This window comes from Diceros bicornis, chromosome 35, assembly GCF_020826845.1.
Source record: "Diceros bicornis minor isolate mBicDic1 chromosome 35, mDicBic1.mat.cur, whole genome shotgun sequence".
Taxonomy (NCBI): domain Eukaryota; kingdom Metazoa; phylum Chordata; class Mammalia; order Perissodactyla; family Rhinocerotidae; genus Diceros; species Diceros bicornis.
In genome coordinates this window covers 7362633-7379332 of record NC_080774.1, presented here as the reverse complement: position 1 = coordinate 7379332, position 16700 = coordinate 7362633, and the positions used below count along the sequence as shown (strand labels likewise).

Here is a 16700-nt window from a genome sequence, read left to right as displayed (position 1 = left end):
TCAAGGCTAATATTTGATCTGTAGCCCTTGCAGCAATGTCAATATACCCTCCCCAGCCCATGCCCTTAAATCTTCAATCTCACAGCTGTTCTGTGGTTGAGGTCAAACACACATGCTTCTTGGGTGTGAATCCTGGTTCTACCCCCTACTAGCTGGGTGGTCTTGGGTCTCTCAACCTCTCTGTGCCTCAGTTTCCTCATCTGTAAATGGGCATAACATTGTACCTGCCTTTTAGGGGTTTTATGAGGATTAAGTGACGTAGCTCATGCAAAGCATGTAGACCTGTGCCTGGAACAGAACAAACAAGGCAGAGAAAATTTCAGGAGGTGACAAATGCTGTGACGAAAACAGATCAGGGTGACTGGGAGGAACCCAACATTCAGGACTTGTCAAGGAGAAAGAGACATATGAGCTGAGAGAGGAATGAGAAGTATGGAGCTGGGAACCGATTGGAAGGAACAGTGTGTCAGGCAGAAGCAACAGCCAGTGTTAAGGTTCAGAGGCAAGAATGAGCTTGGCTTGCTCAAGGACCAGGAGGAAGAAGGCCAGTGTGGCTGGAGCAGAGCAACTGACGGTCAAATCTGAGGCTGAAACGTAGACAGGGGTCCAGCAGTCAGGGGCAGGTGTTTGGATTTGAGGCACTGACTCTATGGGAGGGTGTTCAGCAGCCGAATGACAGAATCGGATTGACAAGGGAACACATGAACCTGGCAGCAGGCCAGGCCAGCCCGGAGCCTCTACGGTCAGTTCCACAACCCCCTTCATAACCAGCTGACCCCAGCCTGGCCCTCCCCTGCCCCCAAAACCAAACAGGAAGTCTTGAGGTGGCCCTGCGCCAGGGCAGCGGTCCCCGAGGAGGGGCGGAGCAAGGGTACAAAGCCACTCGGACGAAGGCTGCAAGTTCCCCCGAGAAGAGGTCCATGTGAGATCCCTGGATCCTGTGAATGTAACCTTATTTGGAAAAAGTCTTTGCAGATGTGATTCAGGGTCTCAAGACGAGATCATCCCGGATTATCCACATGGGCCCTAAATCCAAGGAAAAATGTCCTGATAAGAGACAGCAGAGGGAGATGTGAGACACACAGAGGAGGCCATGTGATGATGGAGGCAGAGACTGGAGTGATGTGTCCACAGCCAAGGAACAGCTGGAGCCACCAGAAGCTGGAAGAGGCAAGGACAGAGCCTCCTCTAGAGCCTTCGGAGGGAGTGTGGCCCTTCTGACACCTTGACGGCGGAAATTCTGGCTTCCAGAACTGGGAGAGAATAAGCTTCTGTTGTTTTAAGCCATCCAGTTTGTAAGAATTTGTCATGGTAGCACCAGGAAACTAACACCCTCCTGCTAAGGAGCCTGAGCTCCCCAGGAAGGAGGTTCTCTCTCTCCCTCCATCCTTGCAACGCATCTCCTTTTACAGGCGACAACACTGAGGCCCAGAGAGGGGATGACAAATGGGGAAGTCACTTACAGCTGTTTCAATTTTCCTCCTGCCTGAATTTAGCTCACCTATGTATTTTTTGTGTGTGTGTGTGAGGAAGATCAGCCCTGAGCTAACATCCATGCTAATCCTCCTTTTTTTGCTGAGGAAGACCGGCTCTGAGCTAACATCTATTGCCAATCCTCCTCCTTTTTTTTTTCCCCAAAGCCCCAGTAGATAGTTGTATGTCGTAGTTGCACATCCTTCTAGTTGCTGTATGTGGGACGCGGCCTCAGCATGGCTGGAGAAGCGGTGCGTCAGTGCGCGCCCGGGATCCGAACCCGGGCCGCCAGTAGCGGAGCGCGCGCACTTAACGGCTAAGCCACGGCGCTGGCCCTCACCTATGTATTTTGTTGGGTTTTCACAGCACTTAAAAATTTTTACTTATTTATTTTTATTATGGAATGGTGCAAGCACAGCTAAAGAGTCCAGATAACAAGATGCCTCATATCTTTTTCATTCTCTACTTTTGTGGGTTCAGCTTCTGGGGTCTTGGTTGTGTGGCGTAGGGTAAATCAATTAACCTCTCTGAGCTTTGGATTCCTCAATTCTGAAATGGGGAGAAAACTGGTTGTTGTGAGGATTAAATGGGAATGGACACTCAGTACCGGTGTCTCTCAGATTACACCTGGAAACCCAGCCTGGGCCCGAGCACATTCCTGCCGTGGGACCCAGTTCTAGGGCTCATAACGGCTTCTTCAGGGAGGGAGTCAGAGAGTCCTGGATAGATAAGATGCTCAAGGCAGGTACAAGCCCCTGAGGGCATGCAGGGGACCCAGCTGGCCACAGTCTGGGTCCTAGGCCTTGGTTTATTTGGCAGGAAAATAGGTACATGGCTGTCACTGAGCTGGTCTCTGCAGTGTGATGTAAGGACCAGTAGTTAAAATACCGAAATACATCTCTCTCAGGTGGTAAAAAGAAGCCACTGCCCCAGCCCCCCTCCTGGGACCGCAGACCAGCACAATCGAGCCAATGATCACGACCACAGAGGGCTTCCTGTGTCCAGCGCTAGGCCTCCTTCTGACCAAGCTGTTCTGTCGGGTAACGCTGCTCAGCTCCATGGGCTGCAGCATGGTGGGGTGCCTGGTCCCTGATAGAAAAGAACAGGTGGCATTTGCTGGGTCTCAGCAAATGGGTCTCCTTTCCTGGGAGGCACAGACGTCCAGGCATTTAGAAGAGACAAGTCTCTATTACCCTGCACAAGCCCCATGGAGATAGACAGACACGAATGTCTGCACTAGAGATCCTGGGGACATGAAGAGCACAGATGAGGGGCTCCCAGACCTGCGGGAGGCCGTAGACCACCCAAGGTCTTTCCACAACTACACCAGACAGGGGCGGGAGGAGAGCTGGGTCTGGTGGAAAAACCTAACCCGGTGAAGGGGCAGCGGGTGCAGAAAGGGATCACAGGTCAGGGGTCAGAGGTAGTACACTTTATTGACCAGATTCTCCCAACATCTTGCAACCCCCCGCAAAGCCAGACCCTGGGCTTTGCCACCACCTCATCCACCGGACGAGAAGAGGATGCGTCTCGCAAACATCCAAAGGGCCTTGAACAGCAGAGCTGCAGGGTGGGTGTGGGGGGGGCGTGCCAGCCAGGCAGGGGGAGGGGAGTGAGGGACGAGGCAGGGCCAAAGGGCTAAAGCTGGGTGCTGGGCCGGGGACGCCCTGAGGCTCCGCCAGGCCTGGCCAGCCCCTCACTCCCCCAAGTTGAGGTTCGTAGTGGTTCACAGTGAGACTGGCTTGGATTTCGCAGGGCAGCAGGGGTGATGGGCAGACAGGCGCCTGCCACTCCCCCTGCCCGTCCTTGGCCTGACTCACTAAGCTGGGAAGACAGAAAGTCCCCTGTCTATGTCCTCCCTCTGGGACAGGGAAGCCCCGTCTGTCGAGGGGCAAAGGGTAGAGGGCTAGTTCCCTCCGACATCCCCCAGGCTATTAGGAAGGGTCACTCACTCCTGGCTCAGAAGTTTCTAGAACATCTCAGTGAACTTGCCCACCATTCCTCCCAATTAGAAAAATGATTTTGAAATCTAGGAGTTGACTGGGGCCCATCGAACCAAGCAGTAAAAAACCTGGTAAGATCTTGGTTTAAAAAGGTGGCTCTACCTTTGCTTACCAGCCTTGGGAGACCAGATGGAGAGACCCGCCATGTCTCCACTGTCCAGACTGGAGGGGGTGGCTCATGGCAGCGAGGGGCTGGTGGTGGCCCGGGAACAGGGTGGGAACTGGGGGCGAGATGCAGGAAGCGGTGACATGTGGGACACGGCAGGTCACCCTCCAGTGCTGTGGGCCTGGGCTCGGAGGGCAGCAGGAGGCTGCCGGGGGCCCCAATGGGTACATCTGCCAGGGGGGCACCAGGGCCTCTGCCCCACCAGGAGAGGCAGGGGCCGACAGTCAGGCCTTGTTACTGCCGTTGCCTGGCGGCTCCTTGTGGACAGCTGTGTAGTCCGAGGCGGGCTCGAGCCCCAGCATCTGCCGCTGCACCAGCTTGGCGTAGAGGCCGCCCTGGGCCAGCAGCTGCTGGTGTGTGCCCTGCTGCACCACGCGGCCCTTGTCCAGCACCACGATGAGGTGCGCCCGCTCCACCGTGCTCAGCCGGTGCGCAATGATGAGCACCGTGTGCTTCTGCAGGTTGCCGTGGATGGCCTGCTGGATCTGGGGAACAGGAGGGGCCGGCTCACACAGGCGCCACCCAGGCCACCCACAACCCCGCCCAGTCCTGGCTCAGATCCTAGCTCCCCCACTTCTTAGTGAGCCTTAACCTCTCGGAGGCCCAGGTCCTCGTCTGTGAAGGGAGGGCTTGCACAGGCCCTGCTTCCTGGGTTCTGTTCACGGGGACGAAGCTCGGTGCCCACACAAGGGGAGGCTCGTGAGTGATAGACGAGCCCCACCTGGTCGTCTTCTGGTCCTTCTGCTCCTTCCTCTAACCTTGGCCTTGAGTCATGGTCTCACCATCAGCCCCAAAGCCATCACCCTCGAGTCCTCATCCTTCCCTTATCACCCCAATCCCTGCATTAGCAAATCCTGCAGATCCCGTCTCCCAAGTTTATTTCACTCTGTCTCCTCTTTCCACCTCCACCATCACTGCTTCTCACCCGGATGCTGGCAACTCTCCCGCCCTGCGCCCTTTTCCATTCCCCACATGGAGTTCCTGTGGAACTCCTGCTCCAAGCCATGCAATAGCTTCTCGTTCCACTTAGGATACAGTGCAAACTCCCGGGGGAGGTTTGGGGCCGTGAAACTATTCTGTATCTCCAATGATGGGCACATGACATTCTGCACTTGTCAAAACCCATAGAACGTACAGCACAGAGAGTGACCCTAATGTAAACCACGGACTTGAGTTGGCAATAATGCATTAATACTGGTCCGTCAATTGTAACAAATGGACCACTCTCGTGCAGGATGTTAATAATAAGGGAAACTGTGGGGGAAAAGGGATATATGGGAACTCTGTACTTCTGCTCAGTTTTCTTTAAACCTAAAACTGCTCTAAAAAGTAAAATCTATTAATTGAAAAAAAAAATCCAAACTCCTTCCGAGGGCCAGAGGAGATTCTGTCTCCCTATGACGCTGTCCTTGCCTCGCTCTGTTTAACTCCCACCCACCAGACACGCTGACCTTCCGGCTTGGCTGTGAACTTCCTCTGGGCCTTTGCACCCGCTGCCCCCTCTTCCTGGGATGCTCTTACCCCAGAACTTCCCCCGGCTGGTCCTTTCCTTGGGTCTCAGCTCAAATGGTACCCAATGACCCTGGTTCTGTCGGTGTGAACTGCAGACTCAGTACACACGAGTCCACCCGCACCCTGCACTAAGAGACCCACACTCCAGCAGGGCTTCCACAGCATAAGGCCTTGTCCCTAGGCTGACCCCAGCCCCCTAATGCTCAGCGCTGCCAGGAGAATGGACTGTTTGTTCTAGCTAACACCTGAAGGTAGATGCCGGACCTCCCTTTCTTAGAGCATTTACTAAAAAGGGCTTATAACTGTAAATCCTTCCTCTGTCCCTTTGAGCTATATGTAAGAATCTCCTACATCTCAGGAGTGTCTTTCTCAAGGACCTGAGAGCCATTCCTCTGAAATGGAATCATCTGGAAGGACAGGGTCTGTCTCCCAGTCTCTATGGGAGGATGGAATCCTGACTTCAATGGTGGCCAGCTAGCAGACCCAGCTGGACCAATCGCACTCACACTGACCCACTGTTTGTCAGCTCTCCCCTGAGCCCCTGCTCTCTCCCCTCCCCACACCCTCATCCTCCCTTTACAACGCCCCCCACCACTGTATCCTCTGCACAAATCGGAAAGGAGCTCAGCCCTTTCCCCATCTGTCAGTAGTTACTGAATCAAATCTGTTTTTCCAGCTTTAATGAATGCCTGGCTGTGTGTCTCTTTGACAGCGGTGGCCCCCTCAATCTCTCTGTCACACGACAGTTTCACTTTCTATGTAGCACAGGCCACAGGTTGAACTCCTGCTTGTCTCCTTGTTTATTATCTGTTTTCCCCCCTGGAATGGAAACTCCAAGGGGGCAGGGCCTCTGTCTGTCTGGTCAGCCGCCAGCGGAACCCCAGGGCCGGGTACCGCGAGCAGCTCAGTGAACACCTGGGTAATCAACGGGTCCATCCGCGGAGAGACAGAGGGAGCCAGTCAGCTACAAATCATCACTGGACTCTCTTTACCAGTGGAAATGAGACTCAGAGAGGGGAGGAGACTTGCTCAGGTTCTGAGCTGCAGGGCGGAGCTCCTCGTCCACGCTCCTGACTAACCCTGATCACACAGCTTCAGCCCAGGCCCTGAGCCTCCTCTCCCCGGCTCTCCGCCCTCAGACAAGAACACCCCAGTCCGGGAAGCTGATGTCCCAGAAGGGCCCCTGTGGCCGCCTCCCGGCCCTTCCCAGCGCCTGTCTGCTGGGTGGAGGGGGGACTCTGGCCACCTGGAGCTGCTCCCTGCTCCAACATCACCCCGCCACCCCACAACTCACCAGGTACTCGCTCTCGGCATCCAGGGCGCTGGTGGCTTCGTCCAGGATGAGGACAGGTGGGTTCCGCACCAGAGCCCGGGCCATGGCCACCCGCTGCTTCTGGCCGCCGGACAGCTGGGCGCCCTTCTCCCCGGTCTCTGCGTGGTGGAGGCACAGGGGCACATGAGCAGAAGGTGAGGTGGGGGCAGTCCTAGGGAAGAGCGAGAAGCCCCCTTCCTCTGCCTTTCCCTGCCACAGTGGGAGCCACCCTCTCCAGGAAAAGGTATGGCTAAAAGTGCCACCGGCTGGACTACCAACAGCTCTCAAACTCATGAAAGGATGCTCCCCTCCCTGTTCACAGAGGCATGCAAATTATAACTAGACGCACTTGGTACCAAGATACCAATTTTTACTCATTAAACTGGCAGAACTCCAAACGTTTGATAATACACCGTGCTGGCGTGGCTGTGGGGAAGCAGGCACTCCCCCGTCTTCCTGGGGCCAGCACAGTTGGTCCAGCCCCCACAGCTCGCAATAACAGGGCCGCAGTGCACACACTTCTGAGCCCATGGGTTTGTACTGTGCAAGTCTACGGATCACATCCCTTGCACCAGCAAACCCACTGCTGTGAGTTTTCCCTCCAGATCAACTTTCCCCCGCACTGTGATGTAGGCACATGTGCATGACTCAGAGCGCCATTATTGCAAAAACAAAATCCTACTCAAATGTCCATCAATAGGAAACTGAATAAATAAATTATTTATCAAGTAAATTATTATAAAGCCCATACACTAGAATACCATGCAGCTGTTAAAGGAAAGAAGGCAGCTGTCTAGGTATCAATCTGGAAATGTTGCAAAATACTGTGTTAAGTTAAAAAAGGCAGGTGAAGAATATAAGGTGCTGGGTTTTTTCTGTAAAAGGGTGGGAGGGAATAAAAATATATATTCCTATTTGCATAAAGAAACTCCAAAAAGACATGTAAGAAACAAACGCAATAAGTTTTGGTGGGGACAGGAGGAAATGGGGGGTGGAGAAAGGGATGGAATAAACTTTTCATTGCATATCATTTTATGTATTTTTTAGTTTTGAACCATGTGAATAACCCCTTTTCAAGAGTTAAAATTTTAAAGTATATTAAATATAATAAAATATATAATATAAACTACTATATTGTTAAATTTATTGAATTAAAATGTTAATTTATTCATATAAAATTAAGTAACTGTAACTAATATGATACATATATATTATTTAAAAATAATAATATTTTTGAACTAAACAGAGTTGGTGGTCATACAGTATTGTGAATGTATTAAATGTCACTGAATTGTTCACTTTAAAATGGTTAAGTTTATGTCATATGAATTTCAGGTTGCATCCCTGAGGGTGGACCTTCGGGCACAGTGGAGGTGATGCTCCTGGGCTCTGTACCTGTATTGTAGCCATCCTGGAGCTCCATGATGAAGCCGTGGGCGTTTGCCTTCTGTGCAGCCTCCACCACCATCTCAAAGGGCACAGAGGGCAGGCCGTAGGAGATGTTGTCCGTGATGGAGCGGGCAAACAGCACCGGCTCCTGGCTCACCAGGGAGATCTGCGGGGGAGGAAGGATGGGGCGTGAGAAGCCACGACCGCGTCCATCCAGCTGTCGCCAGGAACCTCGCCAGCCCCCGGCCTGGCTGACGCCAGGGGTCTCAGGTCTGACATCTGATCAGGGCCTACACCCAGCTGCTGCGTTCAGCTGCTTCTCTTTGCAAACAGTGGAGTCCACTTTCTGCACAAGCCCTCAGCCTCCCCTGCCCAACACACTGGGGCCCACTAAGCTTGCTGCTCTGGGCTAAGCCAGCTTCCCTGGCCTCCGAGAGCTCGCTGTCTGCCCCTGTCCTGGAAGAAAAGAGAACGAGAACGTAGAGTGTAGCTCTGTGAGCAAGTCCGTCCAGGCCAGGAGGCGTCCAGGCCAGGAGGCAAGGCCATAGCAGGCCCCCAGGCCACAGACACCTCCCTAGCTATTGGCCCCTCCTTTCTAGGAGAACAATTTAACGAAGCTGTTGTCCCATGGTCCCAGGTTTAGGAATTTGGCCTACAAAAATGATAGTATGGAGGATATCACTGCAACATTGTAAGTAGCAAAAAAAGAAAAAAAAAAGAAAAAGAAACAATCTAGTTGTCCATAAATTGGGGATTGGTTAAGTAATTATAGTGCATGCATAAAATCAAATTGTAATATATATATACACACAGCACAATTTTATTTTTGTTAAAAAAACTAAATACGTGCCTTTACATATTGATCTGTTTAAATAAGACAGGAAACAGACAGGTTGGACGGGATATTTACTACACTGCTAACACTGCTCACTTCCATGGGGAAGAATTGAAAAGGTGAGGTGGAGGGGAACTCGCACGTTAGTTATAAAGATTTTATTTATTTATCTATTTATTTCCCCCCCAAAGCCCCAGTAGATAGTTGTATGTCATAGCTGCACATCCTTCTAGTTGCTGTACGTGGGACGCGGCCTCAGCGTGGCCGGAGAAGCGGTGCGTCGGTGCGCGCCCGGGATCCGAACCCGGGCCACCAGCAGTGGAGCGCGCGCACTTAACCGCTAAGCCACGGGGCCGGCCCTCGCACATTAGTTATAAAATTCTCTGAATATATGGGAATATGGTTAGATTGTTGCGTTTTACTGTTTGAGGTTTATGAAAATTAAACTTTTTAATTTAAAGAGAAGGTATTCACAAAAGGAAATGCAAGTGGTGAATAAACCATATGAAAAAGTACTTAACATCTTTAGTCTTCATGAAAATGCAGAAGACCACAATGAGCTTCTCTACACACTCACCAACTGGCAAAAATTCAGGATTGACAGTTATTAACTGTCTGAGAATATTAAGTGTCTGAGTGTATTAACTATTGCAAAGCCTGAACAGCTCTGCCCAGGGGCCACTTCCAGAACTTTGTGGGCAGCAGCCTGGTGGTTGAACACCTGGGATCACTTCTCAGCCACCTACCCCTTGTTATATGCACATGGTGGGAAGATTCCACAGTCTGTGGCCTCTGTCATCATCTAGAACTTGGCTGAGTGTTCTGGAACCTCTGTGTCAACCCTGAGGCTCTCACATAATTTAACGTACGTTAATGATATAAACGGCACCTCCTTAATAGTTGGTGTTTCTTGTAGTGTACAACCTGAACAATCATCCAGGGCATCCCTGTTCTTATGCCAGCACAGGATCAAGTGTTGAGGCTCCTTTTCTGAAAGGATTACCAAAAACCATATGGTCACGAATAGCCTCCTTTAAGTACTGGGGATGACTTAACTGTGGAACAACTGGAAGTCTCATCCACTGCTAGTGGGAAGGTAAAGTGGTATGACCACCTTAATGACAGTAACTACTAAAGTTGAGGATATGCTTCCACTCCAGGAGAACATAACCATGTGTATAACATAACCAGGGAACACGGACAAAATTGGCCACATCAGTACTGCTAGTAATAGTAAAAAACAAGAGACAACCCAAATATCCATCAAGCGCAGAATGCGTAACAGGTTGTGACAAGTCTACACAGTGGATTATCATCCAGCAATGAAAATGAATGAACTACAACCACAGCCTCAACCTGGATGACTCGCAAATAATGTTGAGTGGAAGAAGCAAGACACACACGAATACATGCTTTGTGAGTCCAGCCAGATGAAGCTCAAAGCCAGGCAAAACACAGCTGTGCTGTCTGCGGAGGCACACAGAGACGGCACGACGAAGGACAAGCAAGAAAATTATGATCATAAAAGTCAGGAGAGACACTGCTTCTGGGGGGAAGAGAAAGGATACGTGGGGGGCTTCTAGAGTGCCAGAATATTCTATCTCTTGACCTGGGTGGTGTTACACAGGTGATAATTCTTTGAACCATCATTTGTCTTTAGGCTCCTCTCTGCGTCTGTCATAGGTCCCGAGACAGAAGGTCAGACAAAGAAGGGGCGGAGGGGGGCAGCAGAGCCATCACATACCACTCGGTGCAGGTACTTGTGGTCATAGGCGCTGATGGGCTGCCCGTCCAGCAGCACGCGGCCCCCCTCCAGGGGGTAGAAGTTCTCCAGGATGTTGACGCAGGAACTCTTCCCACTGCCCGAGGGCCCCACGAGCGCGGTCACCTTGCCTGGGGACAGGCTGAAGGAGACATTCTGCAAGGAACAGGCAGACACCGTGTGAAGCCACTGCCTTAGATGCTCTGGCCTCAGACGCGGGCAGGCACCCTTCCCAGACCACCCCATGCGCCTACGCCATGGTTGGGCACACTGCTGGTCCCCCAGAATGCTCTCCTTTCTAGGAGTTGGCAGCACTTTTATACTTGCTTCCTCTGCCCGGAATGTTCTTTCTGTAGAGGCATCTGCTCCTGGTTCAGGTCTCAGCTCAAAAGTCACCTCCTCCAAGAAGCCCTCTTTGACTGTTAACACCATCTCTGCAGACTAACCCTGTCATGCCACCCTGATCTACTGCCTTCCTAGCACTTATCCTGGAATCCTTTTGCTAATGATCTGTCTTCCCCAACTAGAGCCCAAACTCCACGAGGGAGGGACTACGCCTTTCCTGTTCCTGGCTGTGCTGCCATGGCCTGGCCTGCAGGAGGTGCTCGAGAGGAGGTGAGGGAAAGGATGATTTGGGCAGGCCTCGAGGTTCCCTCTCACCTGCAGGACTTGGGTGTGGGGCCGAGTGCGGTAGGTGAAGGTCACATTCTCAAAATCCACTCGGCCCTCCAGGTGGTCAGGGGCCAAGTCCCCATCATGCACCATGGTTGGCTGCCGGTCGATGAACTCGAACACCTTCTCGGCGGCCCCCACTCCTTGCATCAGGCCACTGTAGACGGAGCCCACGGACTGCGGGGGAGGAGACACACTGCAGGGTTCCTGTCCCACCAACATCCCACTGCTGGGACCCCCCATTGTGCCAGAGAGTGAAGGGGGTGCAGAGAGAGCAGGGACACAGCAGCACTTCTGGGGGGCACGGGGCGCTGCTGGAGCCCCACCTGCTAGCACAGCAGATAATGAGGATAAGGAGAAACTGAGGACAGCGATACAAAATACCGCGGCCGTTTATCAGAACACGAGGAGCCAGCGCCTCGGAGTCCCCACAGCTCAAGCTCCCCTCCGCCCAGCAGAGGAGGTGCTGTCGCCCCCCAGAGGGGGGAACGGAAGTGCAGGGAAGTTCCGTGAACCAGCCAGACTGCCGCCCAGCAGAGATCAAACCTTCCTCTTTCTGCTGCCACGGCATTTTTAAAATTTCAGTTTTAAAAATGGCTCTTAATTTATACTCTACATTCTCCTTGGATAAAAATATACACAACATAAATGTGAATAATAATGACGACTCATCTTATTGAGCACTTTGTGCATGTTACAAGGTAGGTTCTATCATGATCTCCTTTTTGCTGGCACAGAGAGCACAAGTAACTTTCCCCAGGTCACACAGCCGGCAAGTGGCAGAGCCAGGACTTGAGCCCAGGCATGTCCGGTTCCCGAGTTTGGGCCCTCACGTACTGTGACTGAGTGTCCTGGCTGAAGTGGGGGTGACGTTAATGCCAGAGTCATGGTTTTGTGATGATAGTGCTCGGCACACTCGGCCCTCGATGCACCACAGCGACAACTGTGATCATTCATATCGAGATATTATTATGCATATTCAGATGCAAGTTCTCCTTCATGCCTCATCCCTGGTTATCCATGTACTCTCTTTCCAGTGCTTTCTCTGTGTGTTTACAAACACATGCACGTATACAATTAAATAATTTTGAGATTAAAAAAAAATCAAATGGGCTCAGACTACCCCTATTGCTCAGGGATCAGATTTTTCACTTAACAGTGTGTCTTCGGTTCTTTCCACGCCAGTGCACACAGATCCACCTCATTTCTGTGGCTCTGCCTGGTACTTACAGAACAGATGGACTGTTTCTGGAATACAGATGTACCGTACTTACCCAATCCCTGACCGGTGGGCACCTGAGGGTGTTTCACCCTCTCCCTGTTATAAACAATGCTGCACTGACATCCAGGGCCCACGCCTCTGCCCCCTGGAGGGGGTAATTCTGAGGTGTGGGTTCCTAGAGGGAGAAACGCTAAGACAAACGACACTGCCTGTGTGACTGTCCAATGCAAAGTGTCACCTGCAGCAGATGCCTACACCCCGTCCCCACAGACACGTCCTTGAGCTTCACCACTGTGGACACAAGGGCCCAGGATCCGCTTGGGGGGAACCCAAATAAGGCATAGTGTAGAACAACTCCTGTGTTTTCCGTGTTGCTGCTCTTTACAGTGGGTTAAAATAAAGCCAGATTCATCCGGCTTTGAACCCAGTCTCCCACAAACGTGGGACGCAAGTCACTTAACCTCACTGAGCCTCAGTTTCTTTTCTGAGAAATGGGAATCTGAAGACCGCTCAGGAGCTCTTACGAGCCTTTTCTAAAATAACCTTTGTTGCCACCACCTGGCGGGATAAATGGAGTTGCCGTCATTTGTTGGTAGTATTATTGTCATTGGTATTATTATGTTCTCTCCCCTACCTACTTTAGAAAGAAATGCCACATCCCTCGGACCCTGGAGCACCCCACCATGTAGGTCCCTCTTCCCCACACGCCCCTCCCTTCTCCCCAGGACCCGTCCCCAGCCAGCCCCTCACCTCCATGCAGTCTCCCAGGACAAACTCGTAGATGATGAAGGAGATGAGGTTGCCGCTGGTCATCTGCCCTGAGATGACGAGGTGGCCCCCATAGTAGAGGATACTCACCTGGACCACCAGGAGCGTGAGCTGGGGCAGAGGGAGGGGGATGTGGGTCAGATCGGCCCCCCACGGCCCCCATTCCTGGCCCCCAAGCTACAAGGGGAGGTGAGAGCAGCTGTGGGCTGTGCCCTCCCAGCCACAAACTGAAACTCCAGCTAGGAGCAGGGATGTCCTCCCACGTGCTGGTGCCCGTCTGTCCCTCACGTCCTCCCCCTCCCCCGCTGTGGAGTTTTTCCCTGCAAAGGCCTCCAGCTGGAGCAGGCCATGGGCCTGGCTGAGAACAAGGCTTTCTTTGTAAGGCCCTGGCACACACATGCAACCCCCAAGTGCCCCAGCTAGGCCAAGGGGAGCTATTAGTGCTCCTCCTCATGGGGCAGAGCAAGGCTCAGAGAGGTCACGTCCACTGACTAAGGCCACACAGCGAGCCAGGCAGAGAAGATGCCATCTGTTTCCTCGCCCACTAGGTTCCCTGAAGGAGGGCTGTGTCCTGGGGTCCCCTGCCTCCCTCTGGTGCCTGGGGGGTGTCTGGGAGCGGAGTGGAACCTGAGTGCCCATGACAACCCAGTCAGGGTCCTTATTTGCCCCTTCCCACCCCCAGGCCCCAGAACTAGGCCCTGGCTAGACCTCAAGTGTCCTTGTGCAAGCAACAGAGGCGCCCCTGCTGGTGGGCAGACTGCTAAGACTTGGTGAGCTGAGCTGGATTTGGGGCCCCTTCTCCTGCCTGGCTGGGCACTTTTGCGAGTCCCTGTCCCAGAGAGTCCCTGCCCCTGGATCCCTGTAGACCACCAGCTTCTTCTTCCCCTAAATTCCTCATTCCTGCCCCAGCTACCACCCGGCGTGCCCACGGCCAGATGTGGCAGCGACAGGACCCATGTGCTCCCCATCCTCCAGGGAGGGGCTGTGACACCCCCCGGAGTGAGCTGGACACTCTAGGGGGATGCGTGTGGTTGTGACACTGGATCTGTCGGAAAGCGGCCTAGGCTGGGTCTCGGCTGGCCTTGAGGAGACTCCCTCCTTGGCAGGAATGTTTCCCCAGCTGAGAAAAGAAAGCTCCTACCCTGCCACCCATGCCCAGGCCAGAGGGAAAGAGGGGTACTCCGTGAGGACCGTCCCCAGGAGCTGCATGCTTTTCCAGAAAGACTCTCCACTGAGAAGCAGAAAGCTGGGATCGAGTGACATCAAGTGCAGCCAGCCCGATGCCACCATGCAGGAACCCGGGCTAACGTCCTCATCAAGGGCTCCCCCATCTGTGTGTCCCATCCTCCACGGCCAGACCTGCCTGGGGCCCGGGCCACGTACCCCGTTGCCCCAAACGTAGTACGTGTAGGCCGCCGCCTCCTTCCTGTTCAGCTTGTACACCTGCTGCAGCTTCTGCGAGTACACCTCCGTCTCCTCCTCCTCGTTGGCGAAGCTGCGGACCGTCTTCATGGCGCTGATGGTCTCCTCGGCTGTGTTGCTGGCTCTGGCCAGGGCGCTCTGAACCTCTTTGGAGAGCCTCTACGGGCAGGAGGGGGGACACCAAACCTGAGCCCCAGGTCTCTCTGGGCTTTCCTACCCTTAGTTGGTACCGGCTCCATGCGGGAGTTCTGGGGACAAAAGGATAAGACCTAGCTCCCCTTTGTCCCCCGTCTCCTCTCGCTTGACTTGATGGACTCAGAGAATAGGGTCCAGCTGGGTTCTACGGGTGAGATCCCAAAGTTCCAGCTCCTGAGGGATGGGAGGCTGGTCGTTAAGTCTTCTCCAGGAGTCAAAGGAGGTTATTCATGACCATACAGTTTTTGGTAATCCTTTCAGAAAAGGAGCCTCAACACCTGATCTTATGCTGGCATGAGAGCAGGGATGCCCTGGACAGTTGTTCAGATTGTACACTATACAAGAAATACCAACTATTATGGGGACATCATTTACATCGTCAGCATACATTAAATTATGTGAGAGCCTGAGGGTTGGCACGGAGATCACAGAATTCCTAGCCAAGTTCTAGACGTTGACAGAGGCCATGGGCTATGAAATCTGCCCGCACTGTGTGTGTATATCTGGGGATAGACGGTTGAGAAGTGGTTCCAAGTGTACCACCACCAGGCTGCTGCCTCCCAGAGTTCTGGAAGCATCTCTGGGCGGAGCTGTTCAGGTTTTGCAACAGTTACCACACTCAGTCTCCAACCAGCCAGGAAGGCTGCCCCAGAGGCCAGGACAGGATCCTGCACAGGCAAGTCCCACGACCCGCGAGTCACGCCCAGGCCGTCAGGAGCCGGCAGTGGACTTGGGCGTCGCGGTGGAGCCCGCTGTGCCCTGAGTCATGTCTGGCCGCGGGTGGCGCGGGAGGCTTGTGCCGGTGACTCGGGCTATATTAACGCCTGCAAGTGCAGGCCGAGCTTCCTGGAGGCCCACCTGCACTTGAGGCGGGGCCTGAGGTGTGCACAGGGGTGGGGCTGCTGGGGGGAGCGCCAGGGTTTCCTGCCCCCCCCCCAGGGGCTGGCAGGAAGGCAGGAAGGGCGGGGCGGGGAGCAGAGGAAGGGAACCAGGTCCCACTTGAACTCGCATGTTTACTTTTCCTACTCAGGGCGAAATGGCGGCGGCCTCGGGGCAGCGGGCTCTGCCCGAAGGCGACCCAATGGCCGTGGGGAATGGATTCATTTTGGGCCGGGCCTCAGGTCATGGGCACCAAGGGTTCTGACTGAGCCGGGAAAGCTGAGCCAATCACGTGTCTAACCCCCTGCTTAGGAGAACCCGACCCCCCCCCCCCCCGCCGTCAGTGGGGACGGGGCGCCTTCACCTGTCTGAACCTGGCCTTGGTCCCCTAGGGCTCGGGGGCACCCATCAAGGGGCGAAGCAGGAGGAGGGTGAGGCAGGGGCCCAGCTCACAGGCCGGCCTTCCCTGCAGAGGCAGTGCCAAGGGGCGGCGGGAGGGGACAGCAGCCTGTCCACACCGCATCACGGCCCGAGCCACCCCAACAGAACACACACTCTACAGAAAGAGCACACTCCCCACTCAGAGTGAAGACCGAATGCCTTGCAAAGGTCCCCACCTTGGCCCCTGCCACCTCCCTGCCCTCATTTCCCATCCTCTCCCCTCGCTCATCGCTCCAGTCTCCCTGAGGCTCCGCAAACACACCAGGCACATGCCCACCTCAGGGCCTAGGCACTGGCTGTGCCCTCTGCTTAGAATGTGCTTCCCCAAGATGTCCACTTCTTGACTCAAACGTCACCCTCTCAGAAAGACCTGTTTAAAATTGCAACCACCCCAATACTCCCAGTCTCTTTCCCTCGGTTCATTTTACTTCTAGCACTTACCATGTTTTACTGTATTATACATTCTCATTATTATCATTGTTGTTACTTATCATCTGTCTTTCCCACTAGAATATAAGCTCCCTGTGGGCGAGGCCTTGTCTGCTTCATTGACGGGTCCCGGTGCTGGGCACAGAGGGCTGCTCAATAAGTACCACCTGAATGACTGAAGGAACAAGTGACTGACCGCAAACACGGCCTCAAGATGAGT

At 53.6% G+C, this 16700-nt stretch overlaps 1 protein-coding gene across 1 annotated transcript in view; it reads right to left on the bottom strand.

Moving 5' to 3' along the window:
* Nucleotides 1–2870: 2870 nt before the first annotated feature.
* The window catches only part of ABCB9 (ATP binding cassette subfamily B member 9), a 29300-nt gene continuing 15470 nt past the window's right edge, over nt 2871–16700 (bottom strand). Inside the window, exons 6-12 of the mRNA XM_058531309.1 lie at nt 14498–14695; nt 13097–13225; nt 11113–11301; nt 10435–10608; nt 7862–8021; nt 6449–6585; nt 2871–4127 (exon numbers count right to left, since the gene is read on the bottom strand). Of these exons, the coding sequence (XP_058387292.1) occupies nt 3867–4127; nt 6449–6585; nt 7862–8021; nt 10435–10608; nt 11113–11301; nt 13097–13225; nt 14498–14695 (1248 nt within the window). The 3' untranslated portion in view covers nt 2871–3866. The remainder of the gene's footprint in view (nt 4128–6448; nt 6586–7861; nt 8022–10434; nt 10609–11112; nt 11302–13096; nt 13226–14497; nt 14696–16700) is intronic.